The 17,562-nt window shown below is 39.8% G+C and overlaps 1 protein-coding gene across 1 annotated transcript; it reads right to left on the bottom strand.

The window, feature by feature from the left end:
* Positions 1 to 7,739: 7,739 nt before the first annotated feature.
* Positions 7,740 to 16,424, bottom strand: LOC119905865 (deoxynucleoside triphosphate triphosphohydrolase SAMHD1-like). The gene is made up of 14 exons (XM_038723220.1): positions 16,310 to 16,424; positions 16,023 to 16,183; positions 15,787 to 15,902; positions 14,852 to 14,922; positions 13,007 to 13,144; positions 12,808 to 12,908; positions 12,161 to 12,269; positions 11,969 to 12,060; positions 11,697 to 11,812; positions 10,337 to 10,461; positions 9,713 to 9,799; positions 9,468 to 9,563; positions 9,195 to 9,333; positions 7,740 to 8,910 (listed from the first exon to the last, which is right to left on the bottom strand). The coding sequence occupies exons 1-14, from the start codon at positions 16,337 to 16,339 to the stop codon at positions 8,891 to 8,893; spliced, it is 1,401 nt and encodes a 466-aa protein (XP_038579148.1). The 5' UTR covers positions 16,340 to 16,424; the 3' UTR covers positions 7,740 to 8,890.
* Positions 16,425 to 17,562: the final 1,138 nt, after the last annotated feature.

The raw sequence follows: 17,562 nt of genomic DNA on the forward strand, positions 1-17,562 counted from the left end.
TCATTTCCAATGGACTGCGGAATGTGATGCTGCATTTGAGTACCTGAAAAGGGTGCTCTCATCGGCCCCAGTGGTTACTATGCCTGACTTCCGCATCCCCTTTAAGGTGTACACGGACGCCTCCACAGAGGCAGTGGGGGCTGTGCTGGCTCAAGACAGGGATGGACTGGAACGTGTGGTGGTCTATGCGAGTCAGTCGCTCACTCACACTGAAAAGCGCTGGTCCACATTCGACAGAGAATTGTGGGCTGTTGTGTGGGCTGTACGCCAATTCAGGCACTACATTGGGTCGGCCGCATTCACCATTATAACAGATCATAAGCCTCTGCTGGGGCTCCGCAAAATGTCTATTGACAAGGATCCCACGGGCAGAAGAGCAAGATGGATACTGGAGCTGGATCCTTTTAACTGGGCCATACAACACAGGGATGGTCAACGACATACTAACGCCGATGCTCTGTCACGGCGGCCCCCAGATCCCGAGCCCGGAGCAGTTAGCGGCACTCCAAAGGGGGCGGCCACCCAGGTGAATGCCATAGACTCGGATGGGGAGTCTGGTGCCCACCACAATGTCACGCTGCAGTCTCCGCCGCAAGCTCTGTGTCCCCAGATTTCAGACCTCGCTACTGGGGGGCAGCAGGGGGACACACGCGGTGAAACAGAGGAACTGTCTTTTATACATGCGCTGTCACACGATGGGTCCGGCATGAAAGAATTGCAACAAGCTGATCCAGACGTTGGTAGGGTATTGGAGTGGATTGAGAGCAGTGGATCCAGACCGCCTCGGGGGCGGATGAGAGGTAGCTCCCGGTGGCTTAGGAAATTATGGACTGAATATCCTCGCCTTTCTGTTGTGAATGGACTGCTCTGCCGGACTGTGAATTCCTCTCTCACGGGGGATGCTCAGTGTCAAGTGGTTGTGCCCTCCTTGCTTGTGCCGGAGGTGTTGCAGCACCTTCATGGAGGCCCAGCGGCGGCACATTTCTCAGCGGAGAGGGTATGGGAACGTGCAAGGCAAACCTGTTTCTGGCCCTCTATGTTTAAGGACATTAGGCAGTGGTGTGAGCAATGCGTACCGTGCCAAACCCGCAGGGCCCCTGTGCCTAAGCGGCGTGCGCCGATGGGGAGGTCCCAGGTAACTCGGCCCTTCCAGAGAGTGGCAACTGACATTTTGGAATTGCCAGTGACTTCAAAGGGTAACAGATATGTGTTAGTGGTGGAGGACTACTTTACCAAGTTTGTGAATCTCTATGCCCTTCCAAATCTGATGGGATGGTCGAACGCTTTAATCGGACTCTCATTGACCAGCTTGCCAAGTCATTACTCGCATGTGGGGGTGAGTGGGACGATTATCTGAAGCATGTGGCTTTCGCCTATAACACATCTGTCCATGCCTGCACCAACTACACCCCTTTCTATTTGACTCACGGCAGGGAAGCCCGGGTCCCCGTGGATGTTTTGGTACCCTCTGAGGTTGGGCTTTCGGACTTACCTTTTTCTTATGCTGACTTTGTGACCTCTCTGACGGGGAGGCTGGAGACTGCTTTCGGTGGTGCACGGCAGTGGGGTGCCAGCGCCTATGAGAGACAAAAACTGTACCATGATGCGGCTGCCCGCCACCGACCATACTCAGTGGGGGACCTGGTGTGGCTGCACAATCCTACTGAGGACCGCATGAAACTTGCTCCCCACTGGAAGGGCCCCTACAGGGTGCTGGCTGTGTTGGACTCTCAGGGCGAGCCGGGACTCACCTATCGTATTGGAGATCATCTGACCGCTGCTGGACAGGAGCAGGTGGTCCATTATGATAGACTGAAACCCTACACTCTACTGAGGCCACCGAGTTCTTCGTGTAGCCCCCCGGCTCTTCTTCACGTTCCCTCGCTGTCGGATGAGGGGCTGCTGGATGTGGGGAGTGGGGCGGAGGAGCTTCTGGCCACTGGTGGTTCTGGGACTGTTTATGTTAGAGACCCTGGTAAACCACAGCGAACTGTTTCCCGTGCCGGCAGAGTGGTGAACCGGCCGGTTCGTTTCCAGGACTTTGTCACTTATAAGTAATGGTTTTCACCTGTTAGTGAGGTCCCATGTTGCAGTGCCAAAATGTACTGAGGTTATGTGGGTTAATGCATTCCCTCGCTGGTGTGGTTCATTTCGCTTGGATGTGTCGATCCGCTAGTGTGTATCAGCCACCTCTGGTATACGGTAGAGATTAGTGGGGCATACTTTGGGACTGTGTTTTTTTTTGTGTGCGTGCCATGCATTATATTGTTTCCTGTGCCATGTCAAATTTTCTGTGGGGGTGTGTTTTGGGCAACCAAGTGACTGCTGCTGTTATCATGTTTGTTGTTGTTAGTGGTGTTGCTGAAACGAGGACGTTTCTTTTTGTAAGGGGGGAGGTATGTAAGCTACTTTGTGGAGTAGAGGCTTTTATTTTGAAGTGGGGGAGAAACGGAAGTTGTGATGCTGTTCCGGTTCAACAATGTGCAAGAGACGAAAAAAAGAATAATAAAGATGTCCCGTCTTGGTTCAGACAACGGAACCTCCGTGTTGTTATTTTGGTAGTCACAGCAAACGTGTAGGCGAACTTATAACCGCTCGGTTACACAATGATCCCGTGGACAATTACATGAAAACAAATAAGTCTTTAGAAGACAGTGATAGTAACTGCAATGAGCCCAAAAACTGACATAAATACAGAGGCGTCTGTAGCGTTTGTAGATATGCTGGTTGGTTGTCTAAACTGCGTAATGTGTTATCATGTGCAGTAACGGCCCTGCAGTGGACGAATAGACTCTGCCCACATGTATGGCAAGCCATTAGTGGCCATTAGTTTAGCCATTAGTTTTCGCGTTTTGTTAGCAAAACATGCTACATGTTTTTTGGCACTAGAGCGGCAAACACTGAGAGCGTCAGTTTACATGCTTGTTAGCAAGTCAGAGAGACAAACCAAACCTAAAAGTTAACTCACCCTGCGTTCACTATAAGGTAATTTTCTTCAATCAAGTTTCCCTCGGCGATCTCCCAGCAAGCAATTTCACGGTTAAAAGATGTCTAATAGACGTCTAAACAGAACTCAGACGTCTAGGCTAAAACAGGGCTGAATTTGGGTTGTCAGTGAAAGTTTGGTAGACGTCTAACCATAGCCCATAAATAGTCTAGTCATCCATTAGACTTCCATTGAACGGCTACATATAGACGTGTATTAGATGATGAAAATGGGTCGAGGCTAAAACAAGGTTGAATTTGGGCTGTTAATAGACGTCTAACCATAGCCCAAGAATAGACCAAATACACACTACATATCTACATATCTACCTCTATAGACAACAGAATAGTGGTTCAGAATAGTGATTGTTTTTACTTAAACATAACAGGTTCTCATAAATGGTAATCTGTCCAAACAAATTAAATATAAAGATTTTATTAAGAAAAAGGATTACAAAGTAGACAACTTAAGATAATACAACATGATGAACTATAAAGGAATTATTGATAAAATATTATTATAAATACAAATACAAACTATTTTAACAACATGCGGTAATAAAAACATAAATAATGAGAAAATAAATGGGTTGCTACATCCAAATCTAGATCTTCATCTAAGCTGCTACTTGATGCAGCAAGAGCATCAGATGGGTCTCTCGGTTGGCGCTAGTCTCTCGGTTAAATGGGATCCGTAACTGTTGAATATGTAAGAATAAGAATATAAGTAAACACATAATTGACTACCATTTTCCCATAAGACATGACTACTATCAACAAATGAATTTAAATGAAAACATACACTATATTTCTAATTATTCTAATGAAGGTAAAAAAAAAGAAAAGAAAATTTCATTTATAACGTTTTTTTCATTTAAATTAAAAGCCCTTATTTATTAACTTTCTGACCCATTTACTGCTATGGAAAATATAAAGATACTTGAACAGGACACATGTTTTAGCCATCATGTTGCATTAGAACAACCAAATAGACAATTGGGAAAGCTGCTTTAATTCTTTTGAGAGAGCTACGTGCTTTGAATGTAATATGTTCTGTTCTGAATATTTATTGTTGTAACATTACTTTGTTGACTGTATGCTGGATAATTAGCAATAAATATTTAGTGTCAAAAGTCAAAAACTCATATTTTCACATCATAATGATCTAACGTTAGTGAGTAAAATATATATGTGGCTTTCATTACAAAATTATAATAGGTATGGTTGTGCATGTTTCATGTTCACCCCCTTTGAATTCAAGAGTTTTTAATGGTGCGTTCCAGTTGACATGGGAAGTCGGGATTTCCGAGTTCAAAGGTCAAAATTTCAAAGGGAACACCCCCTTAAGTCAGGATTCCAACTTGGGAAGTCGGGAGAACCGCACTACCCCGACTTCGTGATCCAAGATGGCTGTCGGGGTATCAACAGTTAGTGAAAGCTGTAGTTTATACTGTTTATTAGCACTTCTGTGTACTTGTGACTCATATAAATGTTTGTACACAAAGTGCTGTCCAACAGCTGTCTGTGGATGTGTTGCTACAGTGTTTAGTGTGAGTAAATACTGCAGAATGCGTTTTATTAAATCAACCGGCGTATCAATAGCTAACCTGGCTAGTTACAAACAGCTGGCAGAGTGAGGTTTTCTGACTTGTTAACTGGAACGCCGTCAACTCGGGTGTGACGCATAGACTGTATATAAGAAATGGACGTAGTCATCGTGACGTCACCCCGTTGGTTTGTGGACTGCCGTTTTGAAGCCTCGAGTTTGGCCGATAGGTCGCCGCCATGTCGAGTTTTTGCAACCAGAAAGTTCCTGGAAGTGACGATACGGCGGACCAAACGGCCGTGTGCAGAGCTAGCTAGCTTGCTTAGCTAGGTGCAACTGTAACTCTCGTTAACTGTCATTTTAATAGGGCTGATAACTTTGTCAAGCGAACAGCAGTCTTAAAACTAAATGTACTCACCAGAGAAAGTGAACAGCCAACTCCACGAGTCGGCTCTAGCCTGATTGACAGGTCGCCATGGTAACGACTTGTCAATCATAGATAATCCCACCCTGAAACATACTCTGCTTTGTGGTCTATTTTAAAATTAATGGAACCATAATTCACTAAATGAACAACATTTTGTATTGAAGAAGACATGAAACTAGCGACTGAGACCATAAACTCATCAGGAAAGTGTTTACTGGGGTAATTATTCAGCTGAGAAGTAGGGTCGTTTTACCATTATTTCTAATGGAGCCGGACTTCTTTTTGCAACCAGAAGAGTCGCCCTCTGCTGGATTTTCAATAGAATGCAGGTTTCAGGGACTTCCGCATTCGCTTCATATTGTAGACCGGAAGCTTCCCGCTTGGTGTGACGTCATTCCCAGCTCCGACCTCTGAGGTAAATGGAATGCAGCATAAGGGCACGAGGAAACCTGTGGGTATCATGGAGTTAACGTTACAGTAACGTCAAGTTACAATTGCATGCAGCATGTTACACTAACCACAACGTGCCTTACTCTACACTGTTACCCTCTGAAATGTCACGGTTCCTACACGTTAACAAATAATTTAGATAAATAATGAAGACATGTCAAACAAAGACACAGATACTTACAAGACCAAACTAAATATCTTTTCGCTTCCAGTGTTTGCAGTAAACTCTCACCCATTGCTCACTGAAAGGCCGAAATAGTAACGTATCCCTAGTTTAAAAATGGCGGATGTGCTTATTGTGAGATCTGGCAACTGTGATGTATGATAACTTTCAAGTATCGCGTTGCCAGTAGTCATGTCTCAGTAGGGCTACAGCTGCCATCTGCCCGTTGAAAATAGTAATTGCATCTTGTTTTTAATTAAAATGAAAGTTAATGGGAACGTTACAGCGAAAATAAAGATAATTTAAATGTTTCAAGCGTTTACTTACATTTGATGATATGATGTCACGCACCTCAACAGCTGCATCGGGTGAAAACTACATGTAACCAATTTGGTCTGAAAAAGGGCTACAGTCAAGCCGTTGATATTAAACTACTGATTGCCTCTATTTCGCCGGGTAGGCTAAAAACAGACAACACGTAGCCTGTCCAAATAAGAGCTAAATCGTGGCTACAGATAGATCATGTCAATTTAATGACACTTAATATCTTGTAGATATTATTGACATTGCAAAAATATTGGGATATCAACCATCTCAAGTGCTTAAGTGCTACCAGGGCAAAATCCACTTTTAATCATTTTTGACTTATTTGACTAAAAGCGGGCTACAAATAGCCGGTCTGTCTATGAGTTAAATTGTGTCTACGCAGAGGCTGCGTGTAAATCATGTGAAAGAAATGAAACAAAAAACCTTGTAATTACTGTAGACCTTGCTTAAATTACGGAATATCATACACATTGCAAGTTATTTTGGCAAAAACGTCATGTAACCACATGTAAAGTTATTGTGGCTAAAAGTAGGTTACTCATAGCCGGACTAAATCAGGTCTATAGTAAACCTAGACGGTGAAATGATGGCTATTGCTTGCTGGGCTCATAAAAACTAAAATACGACCGGACTTCAGAGTGACTGAAAAATCTCCGCAGCGTTGTCTTCCGCCGTGTTGTCATTGACCCAAACAAACCGTTGCATTCTGCGCATGCGCGCCTGCTTCTGGGAGACGCTACAGTGTTTGCCATGAGATTATAACAGCGAGGTTAACCGTACCCGGTTATCATGGTAATTGAAATGTGTACGGCAATAATAACCGTCGGGAATTTTACCATGGTTAACCGTTAAACCAGTAATCGTTTCATCCCTAGTTCAAATCCGTCAGTAGCCAGTTGTGGAACTCCAGTAATGTTAAGCAGGTTGGCAGGGCTGTTTTATGCACTTTAAATATGGGATGAACTGATTCTTTTGTCTTTAATATAGATGATGCTGAGTCATTAATAAATTAATCATGACAAAGTCATGATAACCGATAATTTTTCTATGAGCTGTTATTATGACATTACCTAGCTTGTTTGGTAGCTTGTTTAACAGCTTATTGCACTGGAACTCATCTTCTACAGCTAGAGATGCGCAGATTCATTAGCTGGGGACTGTAATAGGCCGCACAGACAGTAACCTCATGTCACACACACACCCACACACACGCGCGCACACACACAGGACGCTTTCAGCGTGACAAAGCGTAAGAATTTTACGCTAAAGGTACCCTTCAGCGTCCGTATGAAACGCCCCCGTTTCCTACGTTGCAGCAACACAAGGAGGTCGACATGCATACATTCAGTGACTTAGGTTTAGGTACTAACGTTCCTGATGGTTGTGGTAAGAGTAGGGGCTTCGGGGGGCTGTCAACACCTTTATCACCAGGTGCGTCTCCATGAGACGCTAAAGGGTGCCTTTTGCATCAAATACCTACGCTTTGTCACTCTTTCTCAAATCGTCGGTATATGATGCCCTGAGATGAGAACGGGCTGGGAGTACGCTGGTTTCGCAGACAGAATTTTCGCATGGCAGAGTTGTTTCACTCTGCGAATCAACCTTATTACTTATACATTTGTCTTTCACTGAATGAGAAAATTGATGTGTGGCGTGAGAGTGCGTGAAAAATGTGAACTGTGTGCGAGACAGGTTTTAACTTGATCAGAAATATCGTCATGTTTAATCTTGCGAGATCTAGTGACACAGGGGTCTCTATTACTAGGCCACAACTGAAAAACGTGTGATTGAGTGGATTATTTATTGGTGTTAGAGGCGTTTAACTCCACGAGAACAACAACAAAGAGAAAAAGAGCTTTATTTCAAATACAGGAGGCACAATCTTTTATCAACTTGTCTTAATAGGAATAAAGTTGAGAGGTTCTAATAACCTTTGCTAGGTTTCCCTTTATAGCCCCATTACATATAAGAACACAATTAATTTTCACACAGGCAGCAAAACACAACAATACACAAAAGGTGTCTTAACCACATGGAGATGGCTACATCAAGCAACAGGCAAGTTGAGCTATATAGTATAAGTACAGTGAGAAATAATGAAAGTTATTATATTAGTAAATTATTATTTCATACAGATAAATTCAAAGTTTTTCCAAAGAGCCAGTTTTCAAAAGGTAGAATTGTTCAAAATAAGACGAACAAACCAAATAAAACAAAAGCTGCCACCAATAAAATGGACATTTAAAAATTATATTTAAAAACAGTGAATAATGAATAAATCCTTCATGTGAGAAAAGATTCAAGAAAACAACCAAGTTGGAAGGACAACCAGCACCAAAACAACCTCTAATCAAACATCACTCAAAGTCAAAATAATATCTGTCCACATGAATTCACTTGATTAACATAAACACTTACCACCACTAAATATTTAAAATCCCTTAACCACATATTAAAAGTTCACTTCAAATGAGATCAGACTTCATTACACATCCTGGTAGTGCTTTACATCTTGCCCTGGTCATAAGGAATAGAACACAACAAAAAGCATAAATGTGACTCTGAAACATGCTGTATACATATTCAGTTTCAGAAATTGATATTTTAAGTAACCATGATTGATTTTTCACAACAGAAGTAAATAATGGTATGCTTTTGGTACAAACATGGTATTAAACTGTAATGTAACTTACACAACACAAAGGAGTCTAAAATAAAGCTGATTTAAAATGATCAAACAAAAAAAAAGATATTGAAAAGGGCTCTAAAAACTGAGTACAAGGCCTGAATATGTAACAATGCATCCTTATTTAATAAAGTATAAGTAATTTATAATTTATATGTGTTTTGGAGTAAAATTGTGTCAAGTACTTTAGAGTAGAACAGACCTTTTATAGAACATTTCAATAATTTTCAATCATAATGAAGCAAGAAGTGTTTGCTCTCTTTTTTTCAGTTTTGATCTCCAGCTTCCAAAACTTTAGATGAATTATTACTGTGGTTCCATCCTGCCTGTAAATAAAGACAGCACAGACAAGTGCATCAGTATTAACCAGAGCAGTGCAGAGTGTACCGAGTGAGAGATGCAGCTCATCATTACTGGACCAGGGTCACCTTGGGCTTTAGGAATTTTTACAGGTATTTTCCCCATTGTCTTATATCCATAGACCAAACTATGGAGGTTGATTAATCAAATAACTGGTAGATTAATCGATAATGAAAATTATTATTAGCTCTAGACAGCACTAACACACAGCAGCCTACTGTATATTCAGCAGCCTGGATCTAAATATTACCTGATGCTTTGGAAAACCCTTTTCTTCGGCACCACTGGTCAAAATGCTCCTTGTCAGCCTTCAGAGTGTTGTCGTCGGTCTTCTTACAGTAAAACCTGAATGTTTGCTCAGAAAAGTACTTTCGGCGAAACTCAGACACCTGATAAGAAGGACAGCAGCATCATGAGTATCATGACATAACAGAGGCTGTCTTCTTAAGAAAACACACAATGAACAAACACCTCATGCAAAGAAAGACTAAGATTCATTTTGTTGTTTTGCTTTAGTTCTGACCTTCATCTTGAATGCCTCGGTAGGGTCATACTTGCTGTAGAAATATATGTACTCCACGGGGTTCCTATCTCTCTTTCCATAGTCTATTGTAACTTTCTAAAAGTGAAGGGTGAGAGAGAAGCTTGTTTTTATATTAACAAATAAATTATGCCACAACGGAGGAAGGCAACATCTTACAAATCAAACGATTGTCAACAAAACCCAACATTTTAAGAAAAGTTAAAGTAATCAGACTGAAAACTCACCTGGACTTCAAAGTCCTCTGGTGTCAGACCTTCTCTACTCTGAAGGAGCTCTTGAGCCAATTCCTCCTTCCAAAGGGGAATCATCTCCTTAGTGAGGGAGAACACAGGGTGAGAAGTGGGAGGCAAGGAGATTTGAGATTTATTCCATCTTGACAACATACAATAAGAAAATGTCAACATTAAGCAGTTTTTGGCCCCTTGTCCACACTAAAGCAACATTTTTCTCATCATAAAAAGCTTTTCCAAAACATCTTCTTGCATGTTTAAATCTTTTTTTGTGTATGTGACAACATTAAAACAATCAAGCAACATTTTTCTCACCATAAAACAGCCTTTCCAAAATGTGTAGTGGAGAAAGTGTGCAAAAGTGCATAAATCTTTTTGTATTTGTATTTTTTATATTTAAAATAATTTTTTTAAAATTAATTAAATAATATTATTCATTAAATTAATAATCTGTGATAGTGACAGAGAACAATGACAGACTGACCTTGATGATCATTTTAATTTATGCTTTTTTTATTACTAGTAGTTTTATTTACTGCTGTAGGCCTATTAGTTTAGTAACGTGTTAATTAACAGATCGAGGCAGCAGTAGACAAGCAGCAGACAACACGTGCACACCTGGGCGGGATTCTCAGTTTCTCCCAGAAACTTGTAGAGGTCTCGAGTGACAATCTTGCGTAGAATCTGCCTCGCCTCATCCAGCTGGGGGGAGGAAGAGTTGAGTATTTGTTCAAACACATGATCTACAGGACAAACAGAATGGAAGATAGGTGAGTTACAACTATTTTATTCAAACAAGCTTGATAACCGCTGGCTTGATCTGGCATGTAGAATTACCTCTTATTGCAACTTTGAAATTTACACATTCGGTTGTAGGTGCATGATGAAAAGCTGAATGTCTTCAAAACTTCAGCAAGTTGTTTGTACTCTCAGATGACCGTTTGCTAAACCCATTCACCAAACAGCAAATGTTCAATCACAGCTTTGCAAATGTACTGAGGCATGGCAAGTTTCAGATTTCTCCACGTGCTGAAACGATGTGAATGGGGAATTTAATAAGAGTGATACATTGCATCTACAGTTTGGAGGGCTGTGTGTTTATTTAGCCTTTACACACCCCATAACCATAGATCAACCAAACAGGGTCATGTTAGAATGATATCACTTAAGTACTAACTAGCTCTACACTGCAACACAAGAACAATGTAATTTCTTTGTTTCCATGTCTTCCACGTGATTCATAGTGAGGATTCTGACTTTGTAGAATGGCATGGATGAGAATCTGTAATGTGTATCAGCTACTGTACCTAGCTACAATCTTCTGGCAATTATTTGGCAACACAATAGCATACATTGTCATAATGCATCATACATGTTAAAAGTTGTATTTAAAAACCATTTATTAATATAATAAACATCTAGCTATTTGTACTCAGATTAAGTAATCTGGAAATTTGAGTCTGGAAAAGCACATAATTTTGAAAAGGAAAATGTGAAGGAACCCTGTTGCTAGTTAAGCTGTTATTGTTGTAAATAAACCGCTAAAAAATAAAGTTGGATTTATAGTTGACACAAGTGATAAACCTGATTTCTGTAGTAAATAATACTGTTGTTGGTTTTAATTTATAGTTCAACTCCTCAGTAATGCATTCATATGATAGCATGGCTGAGTGCTTTCTGCTGCAGTTAACTGTTAGACACTGGTACATCAACTGTTGGACTTCAGTAGTTTATCTCCTTGTGTGCAGACAACTATTAGCCTTCCAGCAATCAACATCCTTAAAATAAAATTAGTAAAAAACAAAGGATGATAATACTGACAACAGTGTGATGAACCATGTTTGGACAGTTCAACATGTTGGGACTGTAGTCTTTCTTAAACATGGCACAGATGTTGCTTGGTGTATCCTGCTCACTCCTCGCTGTCTCTTAATGTTCTTCAAACATGAGCTAACAGCACACAGTGGTATCTACACACCTGTCAGCTTGGTGTAGGCCTCCATGTCATCTATGGCTGTAGAGAGAGTTAACATCTTCCCTCCTGAGCCTGCAATCTGGATGTGCTCGTCTGCCTTTAAAAAGGCCTCTGTGATCCTGGATAACCATATATATCACATATTATCACTTAAGAAATTTTTGCTGCAAATCCTACAAGAGAGTGAATCATGAAGCAAATTAAATAAGCTACATCGGACAGGAGACCAAGCTAAATGTTGTTAGAGTACAAACATGGGAAGGCTAGGTACTCACATTGTCTCTATGATCTTGTTCACTTTGTGCTGGTACGCGCTTTTGTGGAGACTCATCCTTGTGTGGAACATTTCATACATATTGTCCTCCTCCTGTTGAGAGTATTGTCCAGTTTACTCACAACTAATCAGATAGATGGGTTGCTGTTTTATAGATGAATAAAAATATTCATAAACATAACAAGGTCAGCACCTTGTCTCTAGTGCAGATGTGCCTCCGCCCGTCCACCTCACACACCCTGGCAAACTGTAGAAAGCGGCGATGGTCAAAGTTGTTCTGGATTCCCAGGTGGTGGCAGTCCCTGAGAAGCAGAGCAAGGCTCCAATCAGACAGAAAATGTGACGTATACCACACTGCCTTTTCTATAAAGCCTACAATTTAAAAAAGAGCAGTTTGCTGCATTTCTTTGAAATGTTGCTTGGCAATCACCAAATCATCTGGCCTAACCATTATTTTGCCGTGAAGTGAGCTCACAAATCTGATCCGATTAAATTGGAAAAAACACGCAAATGACAATGGGAGCTTTTTTGCTCTGAGTTGAAGCTTTTTTTCAACTTGAGGCGCTCCAGCAAAAACTCATGTGCCATTAGCAGCGCAAAAATACATTTGGAAAAAAGACGCCTCTCACTGCAAAAAACGCAGCCTGCCTGATTAGGGCCTGAGGAAATATGTGACAAAAATTCTTATTATGTAAACTAACCAAAACACCATGAAGGATGCTTCATGTTGTTAAAATAATCATGAGAATATTGTTATTGTTCAGTGCAAATAGTAAACAGTAGTTTACACTCTACATCAAAAAGTGAATTGCTCTACAGCAACTGTTGAACAAGGCCCACCTTGCAAAGTAGTCAAACTTGTCCACATCAACACCATTTCTTTTGTTGGCCACAATTTCATAAAGGAAGGACTTGTCCTCTGTCCGACCTTCATATCTCCACTGTGAAGATGACAAGACATAAGTGGCTTTAGACAGTGGCTGCTGTAGCATTGATGATGACTGACTGATTTCACACAATTCACATGAGCAGGACTGACCGGTAGATTCCGGCCTTCACTGTCCTCAGTGTCCTGAGGTACAATCATCTCCTTGATGAACCTCACATCCTCAGGCGGCAGCACCAAGCTGTTCTGCTCCAGCAGGTGGTCAAACATGTCTAAGGAGGCCATCTCATGCTGCAAGATACACATAGGATAGGGAGAATATGAATGCTTGTCTTTTCTCTCACGTTTGCCAGATGACAGGTGTATGGCCATAACTTTCATAACATATATGTGCTTTGTTTTGCATATGACCTACTTCTCCCTGCTCCCCTGGATTTCTAACATCTTTACCACTCCCAGTCTCCGAATACATTGAAAGTGATCCACATGATGTTTGTATGTGTGAAAGAGAGACAACTTCTGATACCACACTCAAACCTCTTTTAGGATTTAAAAAGCATTCCTTGATTTTTTTTACTTTTTATTGAATACATTTTAGCATTTTTTCCAAGAAAGGAAAACAGGAAGAATGGAAAAAACTCTGTGTGAGGGCACAGCTCAAATAATCATGATATATCGTGTAGGTGATAAAGGAAGGTAGCAACATAAACAATATTTTACAAAGCCATATTATTATAATCCCATCCTCTCTTTTTTCGCTAGTATAATTTAGAAATAGTTATTTTTCCATTTTTGCTGTTTATACACTTTAGTCAGAATATCTCTCACTGCATTGTCTTCCTCAGATATTTTAGTTTTTTAGTTTAGTTTTTTAAAATCTTTTTTTCATAGTAATCCCTGATTTGTAAGTATCTGAAGAATTGAAATTCCCTTAAAAACTTTCGAGTTTTTTAACATTTTTGCATATTGCTGTTAATACCCTACCCTACAATACCACTGTCTCTATCAACCTGGTCTTGTGGGATATACATACCGCTGACTACATTTTTGCAGCACCACAAATACGTACCCTCAGGTACATTTAGCCACAGTTTTGAGAAACAAATGTCCACTGGGGGTGGAGAAGGACTGTACTGGAACACTACGATCACATTACAGATGGGCTGTAGTTTACTTTTTGATTTTTATAATTAAAAAGGCCTAAAACTTAACTTTTATAATTTTACATAAATATACTATTTTACAGTATTGAACATGCCCTTGGATAACAAACGCCTTGCCAGACCAAATAAATTAGATATCCATTTGTTCCGGGTCCTAAACTGTGTTTCTAGAACAATAAGTGGAACAGATAAGAAATAGGTTTTCATATTAAAATGTGGCTGGTGAATCGCTTTTGCTGACTACATAGTTAAAGGGCCCCTGTGAAGTTTTGTTGTAAACAAATGAATGTTTACATTCACTCACCAAAACTCATCGTGTGTCTCATTGTGGTCTAACAAATGTATCAAATACACTTCCTTCAAATCTTCTTCCCTTCATATGTTGGCACACTGGTGCCTTTCTTTGTGCATTATTGTTACCCGGACTTTGGACTTTTTGGACTGTTTTTTGTACAAAGACATCCCACATTAATCAGCATGATTTAGACATGCATATCTTTGCTATCTGGCTGCTGGCTGTAGATTCATGTTTAGCAAAGCAAATAAGTGTAGCTCCCAAATAAATGTGAAGTATAGTATAGATGATTTGTTCATATGAAAGATTAATCCATTCAAGTATTTTTCCTTTGTAAATTGTGATTTCGGCTCACAAATAATCCACCATTATATTACATAAACACGTATTAAATTCTGTATTTGCTAATTAGTTACCATTTGTATCCAACTGATTCACATCCTTAATGCAGCTTCTGATTTTTTTTTTTAATATGTGCTAAATGTTTTTGGTTGGTTATTACGTCATGTATCACCGACAACAGAAATAATCGTGTCTTACCTTCCACTCCACTCCTGGACGTGCTTTGGGGATGAATGCTTGATCAAACAGATGGGAAAAGGGCCCATGTCCTAGAAGTGGAGAAATAAATATAAGTTTACCTAATGATGATCATGTGTGAACTATAAAATAACAGGCTGCTTTTGGAGACAGGTTTTTACTTCTAAATCACCCTGTTTAATAAGTACGTATGATTATGTTTTAATACAAAGGCCGTTTTGTAATTAAATTTTCAGGACAGAGTACATTTTCACTACATTATTTTCATTAATGCAGCAACACAGCTCTACTATGTGTTTCTTAAAAATGACAAACAAAACAAGAAACTAGCCAAGTTTCCATTAAAATGCAGTTCAAATCTGTAAACCATCTCCAGAAAAATCTTTATCCTACACCTAATAGTGATGACTCAAAGTGACTATGATTAACAAGGGTACAAAATCTCAGATTTTTTCTGCTCAATAAAAAAATAGTGAATGTCTATTTTGTTGGTGGTGAATGAGTGAACGAGGTAGTCTCTTTTAGTGTGTACAAACCAGACTGTCTGAAAATGTGTGCTATCATTCTATATTTAAGCCACTATGGCATCTCATCCCTCCCTTTTCAACCTGCCTTCAAGTGTGGTCATTTGTAACAGCTGTTAACACTAGTCTTATGAAGTGGTCAGACAACAAGTCATATTTGAAGTAGTTCTTTTGGATCGTACCAAGCTTCCCACTTTAACATTCTTTCTTTCAATGTTAAGCAGCCCTTAATGAAATTCAACATTTGCAAATATTTCACATTCCTCCCAGTAGCTTAAAGGGCATAATTAGATTAAATCAGCTTTTATTTGAGAATTTGTGGATAGGTTAATTTTCATTCTTTATCGCTGGGTGTAATTTTTTACCAAGAAAACAGGTTCCAGGTAAACTGAAAAGGTGTGTATCACTCACCCAGGTCATGGCAAAGACCAGCTATCTTCACGCAAAGGATGTCTCTTTCATCGATATTAAGTTCCGGCTGCCTTGTCTGCAGAGCTTCTACAAGCTGTCCTGCTAAGTACCCGACTCTTTACCACAACACACAGCACACACACACAAAACCTCATTACACATTGCTGCACACTGCGTTTGGATTGTGATTAACGCAGGACAAATATCTGTGTCTATCTGAAAACAAGTGAACATACCCAATGGAGTGTTCAAAGCGGTTGTGGGATGCTCCTGGGTAAACAAAGTAGCCCCCTCCAAGCTGCTTGATGTTTCGAAGTCTCTGGAACTGAGGGGTGTCAATGATTTTGATGAGAAGTGGGTCCAACTCCACATGCCCGTGGATGGGATCATTAAACACCTGGCAGGACACACAGAAAAAAGTCCAATTATTACTCTCCATCTTTTCTTTGTTTACTGTAATCTCTCTTATCTCTTTAGCCCTGAAAATGTAATGCAATGTACAATTAGGTACATCATATATTACCTTGCTTCGAGCCTCATTTTGAGCTTCCATGCCACAGATATATGAGATTAGTCACACAAATAATGTTATAGCGCGTTGTTTATACAGCTGATCAGGGCAGATCTGCACAAAAGACACATAGGGTTTGACCAACACCCTTTTATATCTCCACCACACCCAGGGGGCGTAGCACAAAAATCTGGACACTGTACATAGACATTCTCCTTGCATCCATTGCTATTCATTCCAGTATCTTTGTGCCCCCCCAGTCCTACACCCCTGACCGCACCCATCTGCCGTCATAGTGAAATTTAAATTTGCATTACCTAATTTGTTTAAGGAAATATGATTTGTAATGGGACCTGAATTAAGTTCACATGCAATGTCGTGTTCCAATACAGAATGTGTGACCTTGTTATACCCTATGAAAAGTAAATAAGGTATTGCAAACGTAAAGAGAGAGAAGGGTGGCAAATAAAATGAAGTGTAAAAAGTAAAACTGTAAAAATTACAGCCCTAGATGCTAATAAATGGTACATTATTAAGAAATTTGTTTATTTTGGGTAAAAATAATGAAAAATAAGCAACTTGAAATGTGATATGAAGTGTAGCAATAATGAACAAAAGCCCTTAGCCTGTGGTAGATGCAATGCAAAAAGCAAAAAAGCTTTCCACCGTAGTTGAGCATTGGATAGAGCAACTTGACAACAGTAGAAATTGGCTCTTGAGCCTAGTGAGAGTGAGTGTTTAATCTAAAATTTAGCTATAGCGCAACTATAGCTATATAGTTGAGCTATAGAAATTGTTTTCCCAGCATAACATAGTGCACCTATTAACAGTTTTAAACATTTATTACCATTCATTATTCATTGCATTAAGCTGACGATTTTTAGATAGTTGATCTTTTTCCATATACCCTACAAAATATTATTACAAAGTATTATCATTACAGGTTTTTGTAAACCTCAAGAATTAGTCCATTAAGAAGGAGACAGGGTTTAAAAATGTATCTATTCTTATTAACACTGATGATCAATAAAACACTATATTGGCCATACACTTCACGTTTACAAAGTAATTTTTGAGAGACTTACAAATGAATATTTTCATTAAATTGCATAGCCTTTAAAATTGTGTCTCATATCTATATTACATTTAAAGATGATCAGTATGGCATACAGCGTGTTTAGAAGGTGTAAAAAAAAAAAGACCCTTTAAGCTGGGAATCAATGCCTAGAACATTTTTTTAAGTTGTCGGTCAATAAGATTTACAC

This window comes from Micropterus salmoides, unplaced genomic scaffold (genome assembly GCF_014851395.1).
Source record: "Micropterus salmoides isolate LMB-PRFRI ecotype aquatic unplaced genomic scaffold, ASM1485139v1 Ms_hic_scaffold_16, whole genome shotgun sequence".
Classification (NCBI taxonomy): domain Eukaryota; kingdom Metazoa; phylum Chordata; class Actinopteri; order Centrarchiformes; family Centrarchidae; genus Micropterus; species Micropterus salmoides.

What these genes read in the sequence shown, in the direction of transcription:
- LOC119905865 (XM_038723220.1), bottom strand. Translation starts at nt 16,339, where the DNA reads ATGGAAGCTCAAAATGAGGCTCGAAGCAAG. An exon ending in GGCCTACACCAAGCTGACAG is followed by an intron (nt 10,462 to 11,696) that starts GTGTGTAGATAC and finishes TTTGTCCTGTAG; the next exon opens with ATCATGTGTTTGAACAAATA. An exon ending in CAGAGGACTTTGAAGTCCAG is followed by an intron (nt 9,564 to 9,712) that starts GTGAGTTTTCAG and finishes CTTCACTTTTAG; the next exon opens with AAAGTTACAATAGACTATGG.